At 36.7% G+C, this 20,222-nt stretch overlaps 2 protein-coding genes across 3 annotated transcripts in view; one reads left to right on the top strand and one right to left on the bottom strand.

Annotated features, from left to right (window-relative positions):
- Positions 1-14,146, top strand: part of adamts14 (ADAM metallopeptidase with thrombospondin type 1 motif, 14) — a 61,438-nt gene extending 47,292 nt beyond the window's left edge. For both annotated transcript variants that reach the window (XM_079260924.1, XM_079260925.1), the window contains exons 16-22: positions 2,588-2,751; positions 2,871-3,036; positions 4,727-4,859; positions 5,126-5,333; positions 7,804-7,933; positions 11,469-11,576; positions 11,699-14,146. In XM_079260924.1, coding sequence (XP_079117050.1) covers positions 2,588-2,751; positions 2,871-3,036; positions 4,727-4,859; positions 5,126-5,333; positions 7,804-7,933; positions 11,469-11,576; positions 11,699-12,225 — 1,436 coding nt within the window. In that variant the 3' untranslated portion in view covers positions 12,226-14,146. The remainder of the gene's footprint in view (positions 1-2,587; positions 2,752-2,870; positions 3,037-4,726; positions 4,860-5,125; positions 5,334-7,803; positions 7,934-11,468; positions 11,577-11,698) is intronic.
- A 567-nt stretch (positions 14,147-14,713) lies between these two features.
- Positions 14,714-18,123, bottom strand: star2 (steroidogenic acute regulatory protein 2; the record flags this gene model as incomplete). Its single annotated transcript, XM_079260350.1, has 7 exons — positions 14,714-14,806; positions 15,925-16,018; positions 16,863-17,047; positions 17,367-17,525; positions 17,629-17,765; positions 17,856-17,963; positions 18,060-18,123. 7 exons carry the CDS (start codon positions 18,121-18,123, stop codon positions 14,714-14,716), a joined length of 840 nt encoding a protein of 279 aa, XP_079116476.1.
- Between the last annotated feature and the right edge of the window lie 2,099 nt (positions 18,124-20,222).

Genomic DNA, 20,222 nt, shown 5'->3' on the forward strand with positions numbered 1-20,222 from the left:
TTTCTTAAAGTAAACTAACAGTTCTATCATTTCCAAATGAAGTTTAAGTAAAAGTTTTATGAATCTTAATACCTTTAAACCAGGGGTGTCCAGTTCCGGTCCTTGTGGACCACAATCCTGCAGGTTTTTAATATATATCCCCGCTCCAACAGGTCTGATTCAAATTAATGAGTCATTGTGCAGAACTTCATAGGCAGCTGCATCCATTTAATTCCAGTTAGGTGTGTTAGAGCAGGGATATGTAGGAAACCTGCAGGAATGTGGCAATCAAGAACTGACTTTGGACACCCCTGCTTTAAAGATTAAACATACAATGTCACACTATAGTTTAATTATTTTATAATTATTGCTTTTACACTTTCTGCAAGTTGGTATTAGATGTATTGGTTATATCAAATAGCTGCCTTGTGTTATGTTGACTTTAAGATTTATTTATTTATTTATTTTTTGTGGAAACTATTGACCTTGTTTTTCTACTTGGTTTTAGATTGTCAGAAATTATTTCCTGAAATTGTAAAATCAGGGAGATGAAGTTTGTAAATATTTGGATGAGAAACTCAGAATTGTTTATTCATTGTGTAGCACTAAAGCATTATTTACAACAGGATCTGTGTCAGTCTGTATCCACAAAAATGTATTGTGTGTTTTTAGAGAAAATGTAATGAGATCCAGGTAAACTGGAAAAAATGTTTATTTAAGGTTTTTCGTGTTAGTTTAAAATTATCCATCTATGTATTTCCTCACTTATTTCAATGCAACTTAACATATATGTCGTATGACTGTGGGAGGAAACCAGAAAACCCAGAAAGAATCTACACATGCACAGTAAGAAAAAGCACTTCGCACTAAAACGCCCAGCTAAGTTTAAAACTATAGAAGCAGTGGTGCTAATTGTTAATCAATGTAAAATTATTATGTTTATTATTTCAGCAATTAGTTGTTAATTGAAAACACATTGTTCTTGTATAGTGGAAAACTATCAACAGATGTTGATCTGTGAGGCTGGAACAGAGCTTCAACATTTTTTATGTTACATAAATTTAAATTGAATTAAATGTCTTGTTGGCATGCAGCCTGATAAAAGAGTCATTTCTCAAAGCAAATATAGTTTGTGTTGTTTCAAATAAATAATTGCATCAATAAAATTAGATGAAAATAACATTTAAAATTTTTTTTTAGCACATATCTCTCGTTGTCTCCAACTTTCACAAAGACAACATTCAGTTAAATAAAATGGTACTGAATTCAAACCCAAGTTTTTGCATGTTAGTTCTGCATTGCAGACTGGCAGGGATTTACAGCGTTATGATGGAACACACTTCAGAATATATGAAGAAACATTTCAGCCAGCTTCTGGTGAATGATTATGTTCCTTTTATTTTTCTAAATGCCTTCTGAACGCGTCGACCTAAGTAAGAAAAAGCATGTTAAAGTGGAACTATTTTGTGCATTTCAGGCTAATTTATTTTTAGTTCTGAGACGGGCTGGGATTGATCGAGTTATTGCCACAAATAGCTTTATTTACTTCAGACCGACCATCTCTGTAGGCTGTCAGATCAGCCTGTGGGCAAAACGAGTGGATTGAGCCTCTTCCGCATTAAGCCCCGCCTCCCGCCAGATATAAGTTGCCACTGATTGGTCAGCTGCCACTGCACTACATCGGGAGCACGCACCTCAACTGCTTTTGCCATCATTGTAACATCTCATGAACAGAAGGATGAGGCTAATATGAACTCAATAAAAAAACAAAATACATTGTCAACACATAGCAAACAGCCCTACATGTTGGAACCTGAATCAGACCCTGAAAACGAAGTGGAAAACAGCAACCCACAGCAACGAATGCAGCAGGATGTCTCTCTTTGGTAAACTCACCAGCCATCGTTGGAAATAACTTTATCCGACGTTTTCTACCAACCTGATGTATTTCTACATGCCCTTGTTAACCAGTAGAAGGTAACCAATCACCGAACCTTATCCCCCGGGACGTCACAAGGATTTCCAAGTAGAAAAAAACTCTCTAAAACGACATGTTTTTTGTCGCCATGGAAACCGAACAGAGAGAATGCTGGAACTCAAACTCAAACTCAAACATGCGTTTAGGTGATAAAAAAAAAACTGTGCCGTTCACATGTCTGATGAGGATTCAACACTGTAACACTGTAGAAAGCTCAGAAAACACAAAATACCATAATAGGACCCCTTTAAAGAGTTTCTAGAGAGGCAATAATGTTCTGGAACATTTCAACATCTGTAGTATGGCAGCAGATTCTGGTGCAGATAAAGTTTGATATACTGTACATTCTGTATTTGTTGTGTTTAAGACAAAATACATCTTATTTTACTTCCTGAGGGAAATAGCTGTAAAGTTTTTTGTATTAAACCACGTAGCTTGTGAGAATTTTCAGAGGTTTTGTGACAGCTCCAAGGGTTTACATTCACCATGATGTCAACCTTTATATATGGCAGGCAAAAAACAGGAATATATAAATAAACCTAGCTTGCTCTTCAACGCAAAACTGTGACATCAATTGAAGGAATTGTTTTATACACACATTTCTTTCCACTACATATTCATCACTGACAGCTGTGAAGAACCAAGTTACTGGAAACTTCATACTGAATGGTATTGGTGAAGATGCTGAGTCAAAGACCCTGATTGAAAATGGTCTTCAGTGGGAGTATACCATAGATGGTGAGAGGGAGACATTAAAGACAAGCGGTCCCCTGCATGAAGGCATCGTCGTTCTGGTGAGTGGGACTAGAATGGGATAATCACTTTTTACTTTACTTTTTATCTTAACAGTTTTAGCATTTATGCTTCCATGTTTTTGTGATATACATTTTTTCACTTTTCTGCATGGTTGCAGGTCATTCCACAAGAAGAGGAGGTTAAAATTAGCTTGACATATAAGTACATAATACACGAGGACCTGTTGCCGCTTATTACTAACAACAATGTTCTTCTCGCTGAACTGGACACGTTTGAGTGGGCCCTGAAGAGCTGGTCTCAGTGCTCCAAATCTTGTGGAGGAGGTCCGTGCATAATAAACACACACACACACACATACACACATAAGGAACAAAAACAAACAAGCAAAAACAATTATTGGTAATTGCATGTTCAGAAAAAAGCATGTATATTCATGCTTGAGACGGCTATTTCTTTTGGAAGGCCTTCATATATAAACATCTAAGTAAGTTTTTTGCATAGAAATGATTTCAGCATAGGGATTTGATGCTTTCCTCAGAAGACTGTGAATAATAAATGATCAGAGATTATAGTTGTGGGAACCAGAGGTTTGAGTGGCTTTTGCTGGCATTATTTTTCAGATGCAAATAATACAAAATAAGAAAATCTCTTTGCAGTGTGGTATGTTTACATTTGTTTGACTGGACTCCAAAACTTGATAATCTGTGTTTTAACGTGACCATGGATGAAAGGCATGATGAAAAGACTGCTTTTTAGTGTGTTTTCTCTTATTAATATCCTGCAGCAATATGATTTCCTGTTCACAAAAAAAAACAACTGGAACGTAAAGCCTGGATCTTCAAAATTTAACACCACTCTGTGGTGCTGATAGAGGGTCTGCTACTTGTTTGTAAAAATTTCCTCTGTTTAGATCCTTTTTGTTTGTGAGTAAGAAACTCTGTAGTACCATTTTAATAGATTGATTAATTGAGATTTCTTTATTTTGGAATATAAAAATAACACAATTTAATCAATAGGTCAAAGAAAAGCAACAGTTATTATAGAGTCTGAAAAGGCGCAGGATGAAGCAAAGCTTATTTATTCCTTCCCCCCTTTATAATCAGTTCTTAAACAAATCCTTTGACAGTTTAAAAAAATGTTTTTTTGTTTAAAGAAAAAAAACCAACATAAATACAGAAATATATCAAATAAATATAGACATGTACACATAAATACTCATGTACACATCTGCAATTAAACATACATAAGTACACACATGTATTCATACATACACATATCCATACCTACATACACTCACAGAGACTTAATGATAACAATAATTCAAATGTGAGACAATCAGGGAACAGTACAGCATAAAAAGTGATATTTTAACCAAAAAATGTTTAGATTTAGTCAATATTGCAATATTTCTTAGAATTTTATTGTTTGAACAAATATATATATATATATATATATATATATATATATATATATATATATATATATATATTTATATATATATATATATATATAGTCTCTCTGTGTGTGGCCCTGCGATGGACTGGCGAGCTATCCTGGGTGTACCCTGGACAATGAATGAATATATATATATATATATATATATATATATATATAGCTATATATATATATATATATATATATATATATATATATATATATATATATATATATATATATATATATATATATATATATATATACATATATATATATACATATATATACACATATACATCAGGTAACATTAGGTAACATCCTATATTCATAGTCTACGCATGCTAATTCCAATGCAAAGAGGCCATGTATATACATATATATATATATATATATATATATATATATATATGTATATACATGGCCTCTTTGCATTGGAATTAGCATGCGTAGACTATGAATATAGGATGTTACCTAATGCCATTTAGACCTAGTTTTTAAGTATAAAGATAATATGTAGAGTATTGATCATTTGACTTTGCTTGGAGTCTCACTAGTTTTACTCCTAAACTCCCCCAGGTATACAGTACACAAAATATGGCTGCAGGAGGAAAAGTGACAGCCGTTTAGTGCATCGCAACTTCTGTGAAACCAGTAAAAAGCCTAAACCTGTCCGGAAACGCTGCAACATGCAAGAGTGCAGCCAGCCTACGTGAGTGAGCTTCATTCAAACACTATTGTTAATCTTTTCTTTTGGATGAAAAAACATAGCTGGTAACTTCAAATGACTTCAAAATGTTTGCTTTCTTCTACACTATATAAACTCCACTCAATGTACAATATAAACAGTAATATCACTTTTTGCTTGCATATTTCTGTTGGTAGCTATAAGTCAATGTAAATAGAGTATATTTCTAGTGTTTCTGTTGTCTTTATTCTGCTGGATGTTTTAAAAATAAATGTCTGCTGTCCTGTCAGGTGGATAGTGGAAGACTGGACTCCCTGCAGTAAGACCTGTGGAAAGCTGGGATACCAGACCAGGGTGGTGCACTGCATGCAGTCGCTGCACAACGGCACCAGCAGGCCCGTTCATAGCAAACACTGTGCTGGTGAACGGCCAGAGATGAGGAGAGCCTGTAATTACACTGTATGCCCTGCCCAGTGGAGGACAGGGGCGTGGTCTCAGGTAACACTAGTTATAGTAAAAATGATGGACTGATTTGGAAGAGAGATTTGTTGTTACATAATATAACTATTTTTTGGCTAATATTGTTAATTTTAATATGGTATATATGGTATGGTATGGCTAATATGGTATATTCTCATATATGGTATAGTTCTCAATGAAATGGGAAAAAATATTGGTGTTGTTGTGGTTATTATTTAATCCAGTTATCACTTCTCTAGTTTAGACAGGTCAGAAACTAAGCACCAGTTTCTTGATTCTTTCAGACCAGTTTTAAAAGCAGAAAACACAGCATCCCCCAGTTTAAATGCCCAACATTGCAGCAGATATAAATTTACAAACCGGTAAAACAAACAGATACTGACAGAACAAACCCAGCTAATAAAAATAATGATAGTAACAATAATTTTAATAAAAGAAAACAGTCTTGGTCTATCGGAGTAATTACTGTATCAAATTCAAAATCACCATCCAGTGGCTGATTTTATGGAAGACGTTTGTGACTCAAAGGAACAATTTCCTTAAGCGTATGTAGGTAGTGTGTACACACTGTTACTAAAAACCCAAAACAGCATCAGGCAAATGTTACAGTTAGACTAATGTGGTGTATTAAAATGATAATTAAGTATCATTTAAAGAGAGAAAAAAAACACAAGTCTAGCACTCGGTTAGAGATGAAGTTTCTTTATTGTTGAACTGGTGGGCTTTTTATACACATGTATGCATGCGTTCCCTGGACTAGCCTCTGTCTGAAAAGCCATATGATTAAAATTCATAGGGTTGTGTGAACTCTGTTACAATAAGCTGTTGCTTTTCAACAATATCTCCTCCCCAAACTGAGCTTCCAAATCTCATATTTGATATGCTGGACTTACAGCAGCAACAACACAAAAAAAAAAAAAAAAAAAAAAAGAGGAGCTACTTGTCTTTCCTGAACGTTCATCATGTTGAAAAACTACAGCTGGAATACAAGAGCGAGCATGAATATACAAGCGTACACGGCCTCTGCTGTCGCAAATAAATAACTGTCGGCTTGAATACTGTCAATTTATACTACACCTCTGGGTAAAGATCTGGAGTCACCCTTTGCTGGCTTCCAATTTTTTTTAAGGAGGTCTTGACCTAAAGTTTTTCGGTTTTACAGGATTTTCTGAGTGAATGTTACTGCTTTGTCACTCGTTTATAGTCCAGGTATTATACCTGACCATTTTCAGTATGTAACTTGTTGAGCAACACTCCAAACACTCCAAATGAGACACATTGTTCCTTCCAACTTCTTCGGCTGCAGTCTATGAAATTAGATAAAACCGTTTGTCACACATAAAATCTATTTGGTCCAACGAGGAGATTTCGAGAGCTCCCATTCCTCAGCACAGTGTGGAGGAAACTAGACAGGTGGAGGGCAAAAGTCAAGGTGTGAAAAGTACCTTAAAAAGTAGCAAATAGTCCAGACCTAAACCAAGCTATTAAACTTGGTTCCATCAGGGCCGTGAGCCTGCAGGTTTTCAGTGTTTCTCTGCTTCAACACACCTGACTCAAATTTATGAGACATTGTGCAGAACTTCATAGGGTGTTGGTTCCATGTAATTTGAGATACTTAGGCCTGAACAGCCCTGTTCTAAAAAAGATAGGGAAAATCAGAAAAACCCAAACACAGAACTTCAGAAGCATCTGGCCCTTATTTTGAACTATTTCCTGTTTACTGAAGCCTTATTAACCGATGGTCTCCACGGACAGGTGGCGGATAGGCTGCCATTCTTACGAAGGTACATACAGACAAAAAGGCTGAAGTAGTCAAATTCTACAAGATCTGGACAGAAATGCAGTAGCAAGTGGGCTGATGGAGTCATGAATCCTTCCTACAGCTCAGATGTCAATAATGAAGAAGCTGTGTGGGATCATTTCAACAAAACAACAGATTAAAACATCCACAAAAATAAATGTACATGAAATGTCATCTGTTAAAACATGCCTGGAAAACTATCCCTGAATACTCAAGTAAATGAAGAGAAAGCATATCTAGAAGTGTTCAGGCAGTGGAAAAGGTACAGAATAAATGGGATTTTATAAAGTATTGACTTTTAAAATGGTTAAAATTGTGTAAATTCGTTTGTTTTTGTTTTTTTAGCTTATATACTACATCAACATTTATACACTGTATTTCCAATTTTAATTTCAAGGCTTCTTGTTTTAAAGTTCTATATGTAGCGGTATCATTAAAACTATTACAGGATGGAAGATTAAAGTTATGGTAACATAGATGAGGTAAAGTGTTTTACAACAGGAATTGATACATTTGCACACTTGACAGTTGTCTGTGCTAATTATTCATCTACATTTTGCTTTGTTTAAAAAAAAACATGTTTGCTCAAAATACAGCAACTTGTAAGATTTCAGTTCATGGTGAGCAAGTTCTGACATTGCTGACACAGAAATGTTGATGTTTGTGTGTGTTGTGTGTGTGTGGCAGTGCTCAGTGACCTGCGGCGAAGGGATTCAGCAAAGACAGGTGGTCTGCAAGGCCAGCGACAACACTGTTGGAGACTGTGAGGGCGAGAAACCGGAAACTGTCCTTATTTGTAAGCTGAGTCCATGTCCAGGTGAGAGCTACATCAGGGAATGTTTTCTGGGAGAAGCAGCAACCCAAATAGTCAAAATATAACCTAAAATGCAACTTAAGAGAAGAAAAGTATGTGTGGCATCAGGTAAAATGACTAAAATATATATATGGACAAAATGATTTTTTAAAAGTCTTTATGTCTTGACTGGCCAAGGTGAAGCAAGTAAAAGGGAAAGGGCAGCGTTAAATTAATTTGTTGTTTCCAACAGTCTCTTAATTACAATGGGTCTTCCACGTTCAACTTGCATCAAATACCAGGTTCACATGTGAAAGTCCACATTGCACCACAGAAAACTGGCTTCCAGTGAATACACCTTTCCAGAAATAAACTTACATGTCCGTCAGCCGGTGCACGAACAACTGAAACAGTCATTTGCACAAAATTTAACAGGCTGCTGCAGCAGTGTCCCTCATGCAGCTAGCACACTCCAAGTTCTATCCTGGCAGGGTAATCCAAACTGATTCATACCTGCAAATCCCTTTTAATGAGCTGCAGATGCTCAGCATAGAACGTGTAGTTTGTGTGGAATGTCGGGGCTTCATCCTTCCTGTCAGTTCATTTATTTAAAGTTGACCCATTTTGTCAAAAGCTTTCTAAATATTCCTGCTAACCAGCAAGCAAGTGTTAAAAACAAGCACAAAGAAAACCTATAGCCTCTTCGGTGAAGGGGAACTGTGGTGCAACAGGTCCAGACTGTTCAAACATAATCCAGGATGTGAACATGATAAATGTTACATTCCATGTTCAGAATAAAATATAACTGGAGCACAGCAGCTTAATTCACAGAGATCGATACTGTAATGCAGTATTGATTAGTGTTGATTAGTTAACATTGCATCAGTTAAATGATGCACCATTGATGTCTCATTAGCATAATGAAGATGGATAAGGATGTGACAGTTTGTTAGAGTCAAATCCACTGATATAAGCGTGCACACATTTTAAAGTACAGTGTGGAGGTGCTCAAGCTGCAAAAAGATGAAAACCTGAACATTTACTATATTTGTGAGGGCAAAGTTACAGCTGATACTAGTCACATATCTTTTTTAAAAAAATTTTTTTATATCAAATCTCTCAGAAAATGTCACATCTCTGATATTTAACTGGTTTGTACTTGTGTTCACTATATGCACAATGTCCAGTTTCATCCAACAACATCGAGGTGCAACCAGGTTTTATTGATGGTGGATTTTAACATTCATGTCTGCTGCGCTGACAGGCAAAAGGTCCAGAAGTTTGTGGGTTTAGTAGATTCTTTTAACTTTGTTCAGGCTGTTATCTCTTCTCTATGTGGAGAGCAGTGATGCTGTCTTTTACGACCGTATGCCTGTTTAGTTTGATTTTTAACTCTGTGAGTAAAAGTGTCAAACTGTGCCCCCCTGCTCGACTCTGCAGCATTTTTCACTCTGCTACTGCTGAGCAGTTCTCTGCTGCTTTTGGTGAAGCAGCGTCTCAGTCTTCAGGGTCTTCCAACACTGCAGAGTTACTTTTTCACTTTACCTTAGTTTGTCAAGCTGTCCTTCACTCTGTGAGGTTAAAACGACCAAAGCTGAAGTCAGAGCCTTGGTTAAATCACAACACAAGTTAGAAGAAGGGAATGCAGAAGGCTTGAAAAGTCTCATCTGAAATGCTCAAGGAAAGGTGGAGATGTTGCCAGAAAGCAGTAAAAACAGATAAAAAAAACATTTCACTGAGATTATTACTGCAAACTCATGTAATCCTTGTGTTTTTATAACACATTGTGCCTTGTTTCAAATACAAATAAATGTGTTCCTTTGCAAACCTTGAATGAGACATGTCACCAATTTCTTAGCTTCTTTGTTGACAAGTTATTAATATTAGATCTCTGATCTTTAGAGAAATTTTAAACCACGTGCTTCTCTGTGGGACATTTTTTTCCTTTGTTGCTCAAGGAGGCGTTTCCCACAGTGGGACCGTTATATTCTGTGCTTTATTAGTAATAGTCTGACATCTGGCCAGATACCAAAGGACTTTAAGCATGCAGTTGTTCATCCTTTACTAAATAGATAAGGCCTAGTCTAATCTAATTTTCCCAGCTTTATGCCCGTCTCCAAGTTGCCTTTCCTGAGAAAAAGTACTGGAAAAGATTGTTGACACTCAGCTGAAGGACTTCCTGGGTGGGTAAAAAAATTTTGAAGGCTGCTTTCCACAGAACAGAATAATTTATTTTAAGTGTTTTTAATGACATTTTTTTTAGCAACATTTTCAAATTCTTTTATTTGCTTTTAAGTGCCGTATGTTAATGGTTTTGTTCCTGCATATATTTCCAACTTGCTGCAAGATTATGCTTCTTCTCAGCTGACTGGATGTTGTTATTGATTTCTAAATCCAATGAGAGGTGGATTGAGCTTTTCCTGTTGTGACCCCAAAGCTCTGGGATGAGTTTCCACATAAAGTTGATTTTCTTTTTTTTTTTTTTTAAATTTAGTCTGAAAAAAAAGCACCTTTTAACTCAGTGTGAGTTTGCCATAGCTTTCACCATTTACAGAATATATTGTATACTCTTTATTCTCAGTGTTCATAATAATTGTGGGCTCTTATGTGCTTTAATTCTGCCCTGTGTTTTAGCTGCTTTACAGCACTTTGGCCATTTGATTTGCATACCTGAAAATTAGATTGCACTGCATGTACAAACAAAGCATGGATCACTCAACAGTATAATCAATGTCATACCAGGCTTACCGTCACTCTGCACCAGAGCTGCAATGCTGAGGAGCTGACAAATACTAACAACTCATGACTGCAGAAAGGAAATAATGATTATACCATCCTTGTTTTCCAAACAAAACTACTTTAATTATATCAAGCATTTTGTGTATGTTTGTGTGTTTGTATATACTGCATATACATAGCTTGTGTTTCCTTGTGTCCTCTATTTAACATTATAATCCTTTAGATGGACACAGGGGAATCAAGAGTAAAAACTTCTACAATGCAGATGGATTGTGATTGTAATCAGTATTCGCAACTCTAATTTATCCTCTGAAAGTTTGTTGTCCTTGAATTAAAAGGCTCCTGGTCCACCCACATGTTGTCATAAGATGTGTGCAGAGCGCCTTCTTTCTGAATATGCTTTTGTGCTTGCGTGTTGACTCACATAATTCTTTTTTTTTTTTTTTTTAAAGTCACCTTTGTCCTGAATACACTTAATGTAAAAAGTACTTTGTGAAAAGATACATCTGCTTCATCTATACATGTTCCAAATTGTTGTCTTGCAGCGTTTGTGATGTTGCTCACATCAGCTGGCCATGTCTAGAAAACTGAGTGCAAGCTGCCAAAAATATGATGTGTTTCATGTTACAAATCTGCCATCAACCTTTTATGTGTTTTTATTTTAATCAATTTTCAGCTTTTTTTTTATACAGGTCAAACTGGTTGTTGAGCGTTTTTTTTTTTTTTTTTTTTTTTTTTTAAACAAACCCATATAGCTCCTTGTATCTTTTTTTGATTACTTTTATGCTAATTTAGTCTTTTTTTAATTGGTACTCTGCAGGGTTACCTTTGTCTTCTCTGACTGCCCAAACAATAGAAAATTCTACAATGAAAGATGAAGCTGTTTATCAACAGGTTCCTGAAAGTCCTATCCAGAAAATCTCTTCAAGTAAGTCCAAATATAATAGAATATAATTATCACATTCTCAGTCATGTTGTTTGCCTAAAAATATGCATTTTAAGTTCCTTTCAGTCTTGCCTTGAGTGATTTCCTGTCTCTGTTATCACTAGATGAGCCGTGTCTGGGTGATAAATCGATTTTCTGTCAGATGGAGGTTCTTGCTCGTTACTGTTCCATCCCTGGATACTATAAGCTTTGTTGTGAGTCTTGCAACAAGAAAGAAGTCCTCACAACACACGATTCTGACTTCTACAACACCGAACTTAAGACGTCCAAGGCTCTAAGGCCAGCCACCACAACCCAGAGCCCACCACAAACCACTAAAGCCATCAGTCAACAGCTATTCTCCACTTCTCCCATGCCAACCACAGCTGCCGCTGCTCAGGCTTCGCCGCTGACAGATGCTGCTCTGCTTCAGCATCCCGCTAACGACAACTTCCCCTCAGGGAAGAAAGAGTCCAACGTGGAGCCTACTCTACCTCCGAGACCGCTGCGGCCCACGGCAGACTCCAGCGGAGGTGCCTTCAAAGAGCACAATCCAAACAGCACTTTAGGCCCATTTGCTGCCAGGCCAAGAAGGGACAATTTAGGATCTGAGAGGGACTCAATTCACAGAAACCTGTCAGCTCAGAAATGAACAGTGAACAGTTTGTGAGCATGTTCCGCAGTGAGACTGTCTCAAACCTCAGCTCACTCTTTGCAGTGACTGATACACTTTATGTCATGCTGCAGATGTTCTTTCTTTTTTTTTTTTTTCTCAGTATTTTGTCTCTGTGCCAGTGGAACTCAGACCAGCCCAGTGATGGTTACCTCAACGAAACTCCAGAGTGATGTGTGTGCAGTGACTGCCCATGCTCTTCCCTCTGCGCGTCAAATATGAAACGGAAGAAAACAACAACATAAAAACGAAGGTGCTGTAAACTAAACCGACTATATGAGGTGTTCAAAATGTGACAACTGCATTGCTACATTCATGTTTTTATCTGTGTACAGTTGTGTAAGCCTGTTTTTTTCAAGTGCATTAGAACTACTATTGAACTTGTATTCTGAATGTGGACATGCATGTGCCCACTATAGACTCTTGAGTGTGCCGCCGAACAAATTACAGACTGCAGCAGAGTTCATTTAGAATGAATAAAATGCTCATTTGACTTAAAAAAAACATTTGATTTCTAATGAAAACCGAGTAAAACATATTTTTAAATGAATGATAATTTATTGAATAAAAAATTCAGATTGTAAATATTAGACTGAGATCTTTGCCTTTCCGTTTACTCACAATTCTGCCCACTAATCGGCTATGTTTTACGCTCTCACCCAAAAAGTCTGCAAGAAGAACAAAAGTTGAGCATTTGCGAGAAATGGGGGCTGTGCACAGTCATCTGTTGACCAACTTCTTTTCTCTTCTCTCTGGCTGCACTCATTTAGCCCAGTCTTATGTCTCATTTACAAGGCATTAAGAAATTCTGTTTTTTTTTTTTTTTAACTGGGTGTTTTGAAGCAAGAAAGCAACCAAAACTGAAACCAGGGCAGTGGTGTTGAAGAACCGTAGTTAAAGAACCTTTTTAAGGTCTTCCAAAAAAGATCTCCTGAAACTCCTTACCTCTGGGTTAAGGCATTTAACCAGCTTTCAGCGGGACTGTTGCTTAGATATGGTTCATTTTATTAATTTAAAAGTGTCACTAAGCTAAAATATCTATTCTGTTGGATCCTGAGAACAAACAATCCCATTAAATCTGCTAGTTTTGGCCAATTAGCAAACCAATCAGAAAAGACTTGACCTTCAGCTATAACAAATAGGAACTCATACAACTGAAAGTCCTGATTAAAATTAGCATAACGTGGGTTCTTTTTTTCTTTTGTTTTAATCGTACATTTTAGACACGCAAACGCTAGCTGATAAGAAATTACTTTTCTTATCAGCTAGCAAGAAGATGAGTCACCGTTTGCAAGATGACTCTGTGAGGTTCATTTTAAACTCATTTACCGGCTTATAAACTGATTCGAACTAATTATTTACGTCTGTAATTCTTCGAGTGGCACACTCATGACTTTATAGTCATCCCTCCTGGCAGGGAGCTTCATGGCTTCTCTGTGTCTGGTGCTCGTTTTTTTTTTTTTTTTTTTTTCCTTCTTTGTTCTCCAGATCCAACATACCAGTGATTTTCCACACTGGTAAAGAGAAGCATGACTGTTTGCAAGCCGACCCCCACCGTACTGTAGCTGCCCTCTGGTTGTCTTTGTGGGAGTCTGTCACTTAATGCTTTAAGAACAAGAAGACTTCAGACAGAAACAACTTTTTTTTTTTTTGTACCTGATACAGTTTTCAGATATAATGTACATAGTGTAAATTGCAAGTTATGAAAAATTGTATGTTGCAGTTGGAAAAATACAGGCGACGCTGTAAGTCTGCAGACTGTGGTTGTTTATACTGCTACACGGTTCCTGCTTTGCAGTTCATAACGTCATTATGTGTATTGTATAGATCTTGTATATACATATGTGAATGAAAGCTTTAAATGTTTAATATTTATTGAATTTTTAAGTGGTATGGTGAACAAAGTAAAACAGATTTGAAAAAACAAAGATTTTTCTCATCTTTATCGTCAACATTTCTCTTAGCACGGCTGTGTTGAGACGTTTACAACAGCTGTTCTAATGAAATGTCCTTGAATCAAAACAATCAGTTCACAGTTTAGTTCAGTCTAAACTGAATCATGCAGATTTTCCAGACCTCATTTAAACTAGATCCCTGCTAAATGTGACATTTAAACTATTTTATATCCAGCAAGTGAAAATAAATGAATCAGTATCAGCACATTCAAATTATTTATTAATTCCGTCCAGTCGCATGCAGGCGTAATGTATCAAGAGACAAGCGATGACTCTTAAACAGGACATATTAATGAGGTTTAAGTGGCTCAACATGACATGAATTCCTATTGTAAACCAGCTTCCTTCTGCCAGGCTGGCACTGGTCTCTGCCAGCTCTCCTGTATCTCAGCGTCTCCTCTTCAAAGCGATGGCGTCTTGCCGAACAGCCAGTCTGTCACCATGCCCCCATCTCTCACTCTGCCTCTGAGCGGGTTGTCAAGGTGCTGCTGCAGTGTGGTCGTCATGCAAACTCATCTCTGGCTGAGGCGTCTGCGGAGGTGTCTTGTGAAATCCAGCTGTGCTCGAGGCAAACCCTGATTGACAATGGACTTAGGCAGCCAGCCCTAAGAACAAAAGTTTTTTGTGTTAAACCTCTGAGTTCTTTAGGTTTCTTCTCCACTCTGCTGTAAAATAAATATGTACTTTTCAAATGCAAATAGAGTCCCATGCAGAGAAAATCGATTAAAGGAACTGCAATCTCTCAATTACGTTGCAGGAAGGGTCATTTTCATACACAGGGAGTCAATATACCTTTAAGCCTTTAGTTATATCAATTTGCATTGCAAAGCTTTGAAGACAAATCACCAGAAAAAGCTAATTTATCAGTTTTGAGGGGAAAGTACAAACTATTGCGTTAAAGAAGGGCTGTATCTTTGCAAGGTTGTTAGAACCCTTGGTAAACAAGATGCAAATCTTTAAGTTAGAAATAAGCAATGAAAAAGAATCCAACATTTAGCTTTTAGCTAAATATCACATCAATCTCTCTGACGCTTAGAGACATTTGAATACAGAGATTGATAAATCATGATTTGCTTAATTTATTTACATATATATCACAGTTTTTAGATCAAGAATGAGGAAGACCTCACAATCAGCTCGTAGATCTTTAATAATACATCATGTTTTTCCTTTAAATGTTCAAGTTTGAACAGGAAATAAACAATAAACAATAAAAAAATGCTGTACTGAAAAACTCCCACAGATCATTTTTAGTAATAAACTGATAGATATTTATGTACCCCAGCATCCTTGACCTCCTCGCATTGGATTCTTTATCTGAGTAACTTAACTCTGACAGCATATTTTATCCTGTAGCTGGTCCTTATCTCAGATATGTGCGTTCCACATCACAGTGATTTGTGGTATCTAAGTTATGTTGTGGGAGAATACAACCAGGAAACTTTACGCTCACTCTTCAGCTTTTAAAAAAAGAGGTCTGATCTGATCTAAAATGCAAACTTTTCAGAAATCGATCAAGGCCCACATCATACCAAATCCTGAAAATCATTTTACCATCCTGCAGGTGTCTTTGCACCAGATATAGACCTTATTGAAGTGTTGTTGCTTAGAAACACCATGAAGAGACGGGAACCTTGCCCTTCTGCTTATGTTCCTACATTATGATACAGATCACACACATTAAGGCTTTTTTTTGTCATTTATAAAGTAAAGTTATTTTTACCTTGACATCCATGTTAAGAAGCCACGTGAAGCTACTTTTTGTTGCGTCCCCCTCCAGAGCTTTGATGACAATGCAGGTTGGTCCATCCTCCGCTCTGTGCACAAGGACATGTTTTTATTAGTTTAATGAAAAAAAAAAAACATTAAATTGATTTGAATCATCTGTGTTATAACTTAAAAGCTAAGTAATGCCATGAAGTTTGATGGTCCATAAGTAGTTCTACACTTAAGTGTCTCAGCATGTAAAGGGATCTGCAGTACTCCTGTGTTCCCATCAATGACGTGTTCATCTTTCAGTTTTGTATTTTATCCGTTATTTGGCTTCAAACGACATAGATTTTTCTTCCACCTTCTTTTACAGCTTGTGTTTAGTTTTCATGAAGCCATGACATAGATAACAAAACATTAAATGATGATAGACCATCTGAGTCCTTGTTGGATTTGTCATTGTGGGTAAAACTTGTTTTAGTATTTAATTCAAAGCACAGCTGTACTTCGCAGAGCCACTTCAACAAAGTTGGTTTTATCAGTTAATATGTGCAAAATGTGCCTCTTAGGTTTCTTCTGTTGCAACATTCTCCAAAATCCCTCTTGCTGCTTTATGAGGCTTTTTGTTGTTGTTTGTTTTTATCTCCAACATAAAATAAACAGCATATGTTTAAGGTCTTTGATATTAACAGCTGATGCTCATGCACCATGAAGTGTCAGGTCAAATTAATATGATACATCCAATCATAGGCGTTGTTTCTTTTGTTGTCATCTCATCACCTAGATCACTACCTTCAGACTTCTTTAAAAAAAAAAACAACACACATGCGAGGTTTAAATGGCCATTTGACCATGTTTCAACTCCTGATGATTAATGACTCTTGGAGCCTGATTTTTTTTTTTTTTTTTTTTTTTTTTATAAAGCTGCCAAGTCTGCAGATGATCCCATACCTCACAAAGCCTGCCTGAGGTGGAAACGACTCCAGCTGGACTGCTGCTCCCCCCAGATAAACGCTGGACTTTTGTTTGCAGCTGTGTCTGACACTCAGGAAGTCCCTTTGGCCAATCAGGTTCCCCGCTGTCTCAGCTGAAACCTCATGAGTCACAATTGTTTCTGGTCCAACGTGTTTCAGAACCTAAAAGAAATCAAGAAACATAAATCAAGGACACTTTCAGTTTCCAAACCTAAGAGGGTGAACTACATGCAGTTCAGGGTCTCTGTTGAGACTTCCAGCATATTTATTGAGACAAAGATGTAGGAACGCCTTGTTTAACTCACTACAGACATAACTTGTTCTGGCAGGAAAAAGAAACAGCATATCTGACCAGGAAACAGTTTTTATTGTAATAATAAATTAATGCTATGAGGTTTTTTTTTTTCCCCAAATCATAGCTTAGAAACATCCAGCTGTCAGCACAAGTTTCTTGTTGGCCATGTGAAGGTCACCTACTCACTTTGATACACTGTATGCTTGGATTCCACTTGTGTATCTCCTCAACTCTAACAAATAAGAGATCATAAAGATCATCCACACTGGCTTCCAAGACCGCCTCCATCTTGAAGACCTTCCCCGACCCGGGTATTACTTTACTGCAGATCACATCCCCGTTGTCCTGAAGAGGAGAAGGAAAAACAAGTTATATAACTGTGGCAAACTAAGTCACTTACAGGAAGGTGCTTTGATACATAAGAAAGGAATATATTCGTAGAATTTACCTCTTTGATTTCAACTTTCCATCCTTCTCTGGCTTCCAACATACTGAGAGCCTTCCTCATTGCTTCTTGGCCTTGTTTCACAAAGAAGAGCTGGTCTTCAGTCACTGGCACGGGCTTTGCATCTGCATGTTTGGGTTCTGCAGGTCGCGCTTGTTAATTAAACAAATAAATACATCTAAATATTGTATCCAAAACATTTTAAAAACAGCAAAAGGATTATAACTTACCATTGTGATTTAATCCAACTCGTATTCCTATGTTAGGTTGGGCTTGTCCCCATTGCTGCATGTGTGTGAGCTCCTGGCCTATCACTGCTACAGCTCTGCGCTGAAGTCCTGCATGATTGCATGGGGGGAAAATTCACTCAGTAAGCAGAATCTGTAATAAAAACATAAAATACATGCCTCACTTCTACGATAAACAGAGCTTACCTGCCATACTCCTGAGGTGAGGGTAGGAGATTCCACAGCAGAGCTTTACAACAGCGGGCAGCATGTTGTCAGCTTTCGGTAGTGACAGCAAAGCATCAGATGGCTGCTCCAGTCTTTATACAGCCAGTGAAGGACACTCTATAGAGATAAGAGGCAGAGAAGAAGATAGGACCTTTCTGGATTCTGTCCTGAAGGCCATGCTTGACAAGAGTTTTAATAAGCAAAACAGATGATTTGGTCCAAGGCAGGAAGGAAAGTTGTAGAAAGAACATTTTAGGAGTTGATCATGTGGGGTTTTATTTGAATCCTAAAACTGTGTAAAATGTGATGCTCCTGTTGCTCAGTTGAGTGATTACAGGAGTCCTTGATGCTGCAGCCGAGCTCAATCCCAGATCATTTGCCAGATTTGACCCCCACCCCATCATGTTTCACTCTCGTACTTTCACTGTCTTTAAAAAAAAAAACAACAACAACAAAAAAAAAACCATGTAGAGACCAGATTTCCCATGTTTAAGAGATTCTCACCTGCTGTAGCATCTCATGTCAAAGTAGTCTAAATATAAACTGAAACTGTAAATTTGGATGAATATGCAACACATTTTCTATTTAATTATTACTTTAAAGTCTCAATAATAAATAGTATATAAGTCTACATGTAAAAAATAAAAAAGGCCATGCTAATGTGTTGCTATTATCTATTTTACCTACATTTTAGAGTCAGCCGAACTTTAACCTTGAATGAGCACATTGATCATATTATGGTGATATTTTATTTGTTTTTATGATTTCTGATTTCTGGAAGTGAATATGTAAAACAAGTGATGTAATCACTGACAGCTGTCTCCTAAATCAAATGGAAGCTAAATCTCCTGGTGGAATTTGTATTATAGGCAAATATTGATTTTATTTTTTGAGTAATTTGATAAATCACTACAATACTACATGGGATTTTTGTGCAGACAACATAAAAGCCTTGTTCTACTCTGTGTTGAGTTTGTTCCTTCAAAAGCTGTTGGAATAACATGGAGGGACCAGCAAACCTGCAATGTTTTTGGATAAAACAAAAAAACAGGAAAAAAAAAAAAAATCCTTCCTGCTCATTCAAAGAGAATTGCATTTTTATGTGATGACAACATGCAGTGCATGAATATTTTAGTCCTGCATTTGGATCACAAGGAATATTAAAGTAAATCTTAAATTAAAATGGGCATACTGTTAATTGCTCATTTCATAACTGGCATAATTTACATAGCGGTGAAAAGAAAAGACAACTGAATTATAACAAGAACAGTATTTTATGGAGGTCAATGCATTTTTAAATGAATAAATAAAATGTCTCATTCGAGGCAAGTAACAAAGTAATATCTGTCTAACATATTTGTACAAATGTCACCTGTATTATTTTAATTTGCCTTGTGGAGGCACAGAACTCCCAGAAGTTTGTACACTCATAATCAGCAGATGATTCAGTCTTTGAAACTTAAAACTATTCACTTGAGGACAATCCAGATGAAAACCAATTTATTTCTCATGAAAAAAGATAATGGTACGTAATTGTTGATGATTTATATTTCCAAAGTTTCCCTGCCAGTCTGTGAAGGTCTGATGGAAGGTTTAGTTTAGCTAATTTTTTATCAAATTGACTGATTAATTCATATTTCTTCCTGGCATCAGTGCTGCAGGGCTAGTATTCTTTGAATTTATTTAAAAATTATATTAATATGTAGTATGACTGGGTGGTATAATTTGCTTTATAAAGGATTTAATCATACGTGATGGTATGTTGATGAAGTTTCTTGCAGTTATGTGTCTACAGCAGACTGGATCGACTGTAGAGTCTTGGCAGTTTGATTCAAGTAGGTGATGGCTGTCAGAAAAATCCAGAGTATTATCTTCATTAAAAGTCCTGGCAGCTCAGGAATAATGAGCAATTTCCTTGAATTTAAAATCTAAAAAGCTGCGCTCTCAATTGAATAATTCATACTCATTATATCCCAGACAATAAGCTCAATGTGATGTCATCTGCCATCCCGCAACTGTTCCGTCATTCTGCCCTGATGCTCATTGCTTGTATGAAAAATCATGTTTCCATAAACATTGTGCTTTTGTTTTCATTTGTATTTGTGTTTTTTTTCATATTGTTCCAGATTGACAACAGGCTTG

Source organism: Telmatherina bonti (assembly GCF_933228915.1).
Source record: "Telmatherina bonti genome assembly, chromosome: 21".
Taxonomy (NCBI): Eukaryota; Metazoa; Chordata; class Actinopteri; order Atheriniformes; family Telmatherinidae; genus Telmatherina; species Telmatherina bonti.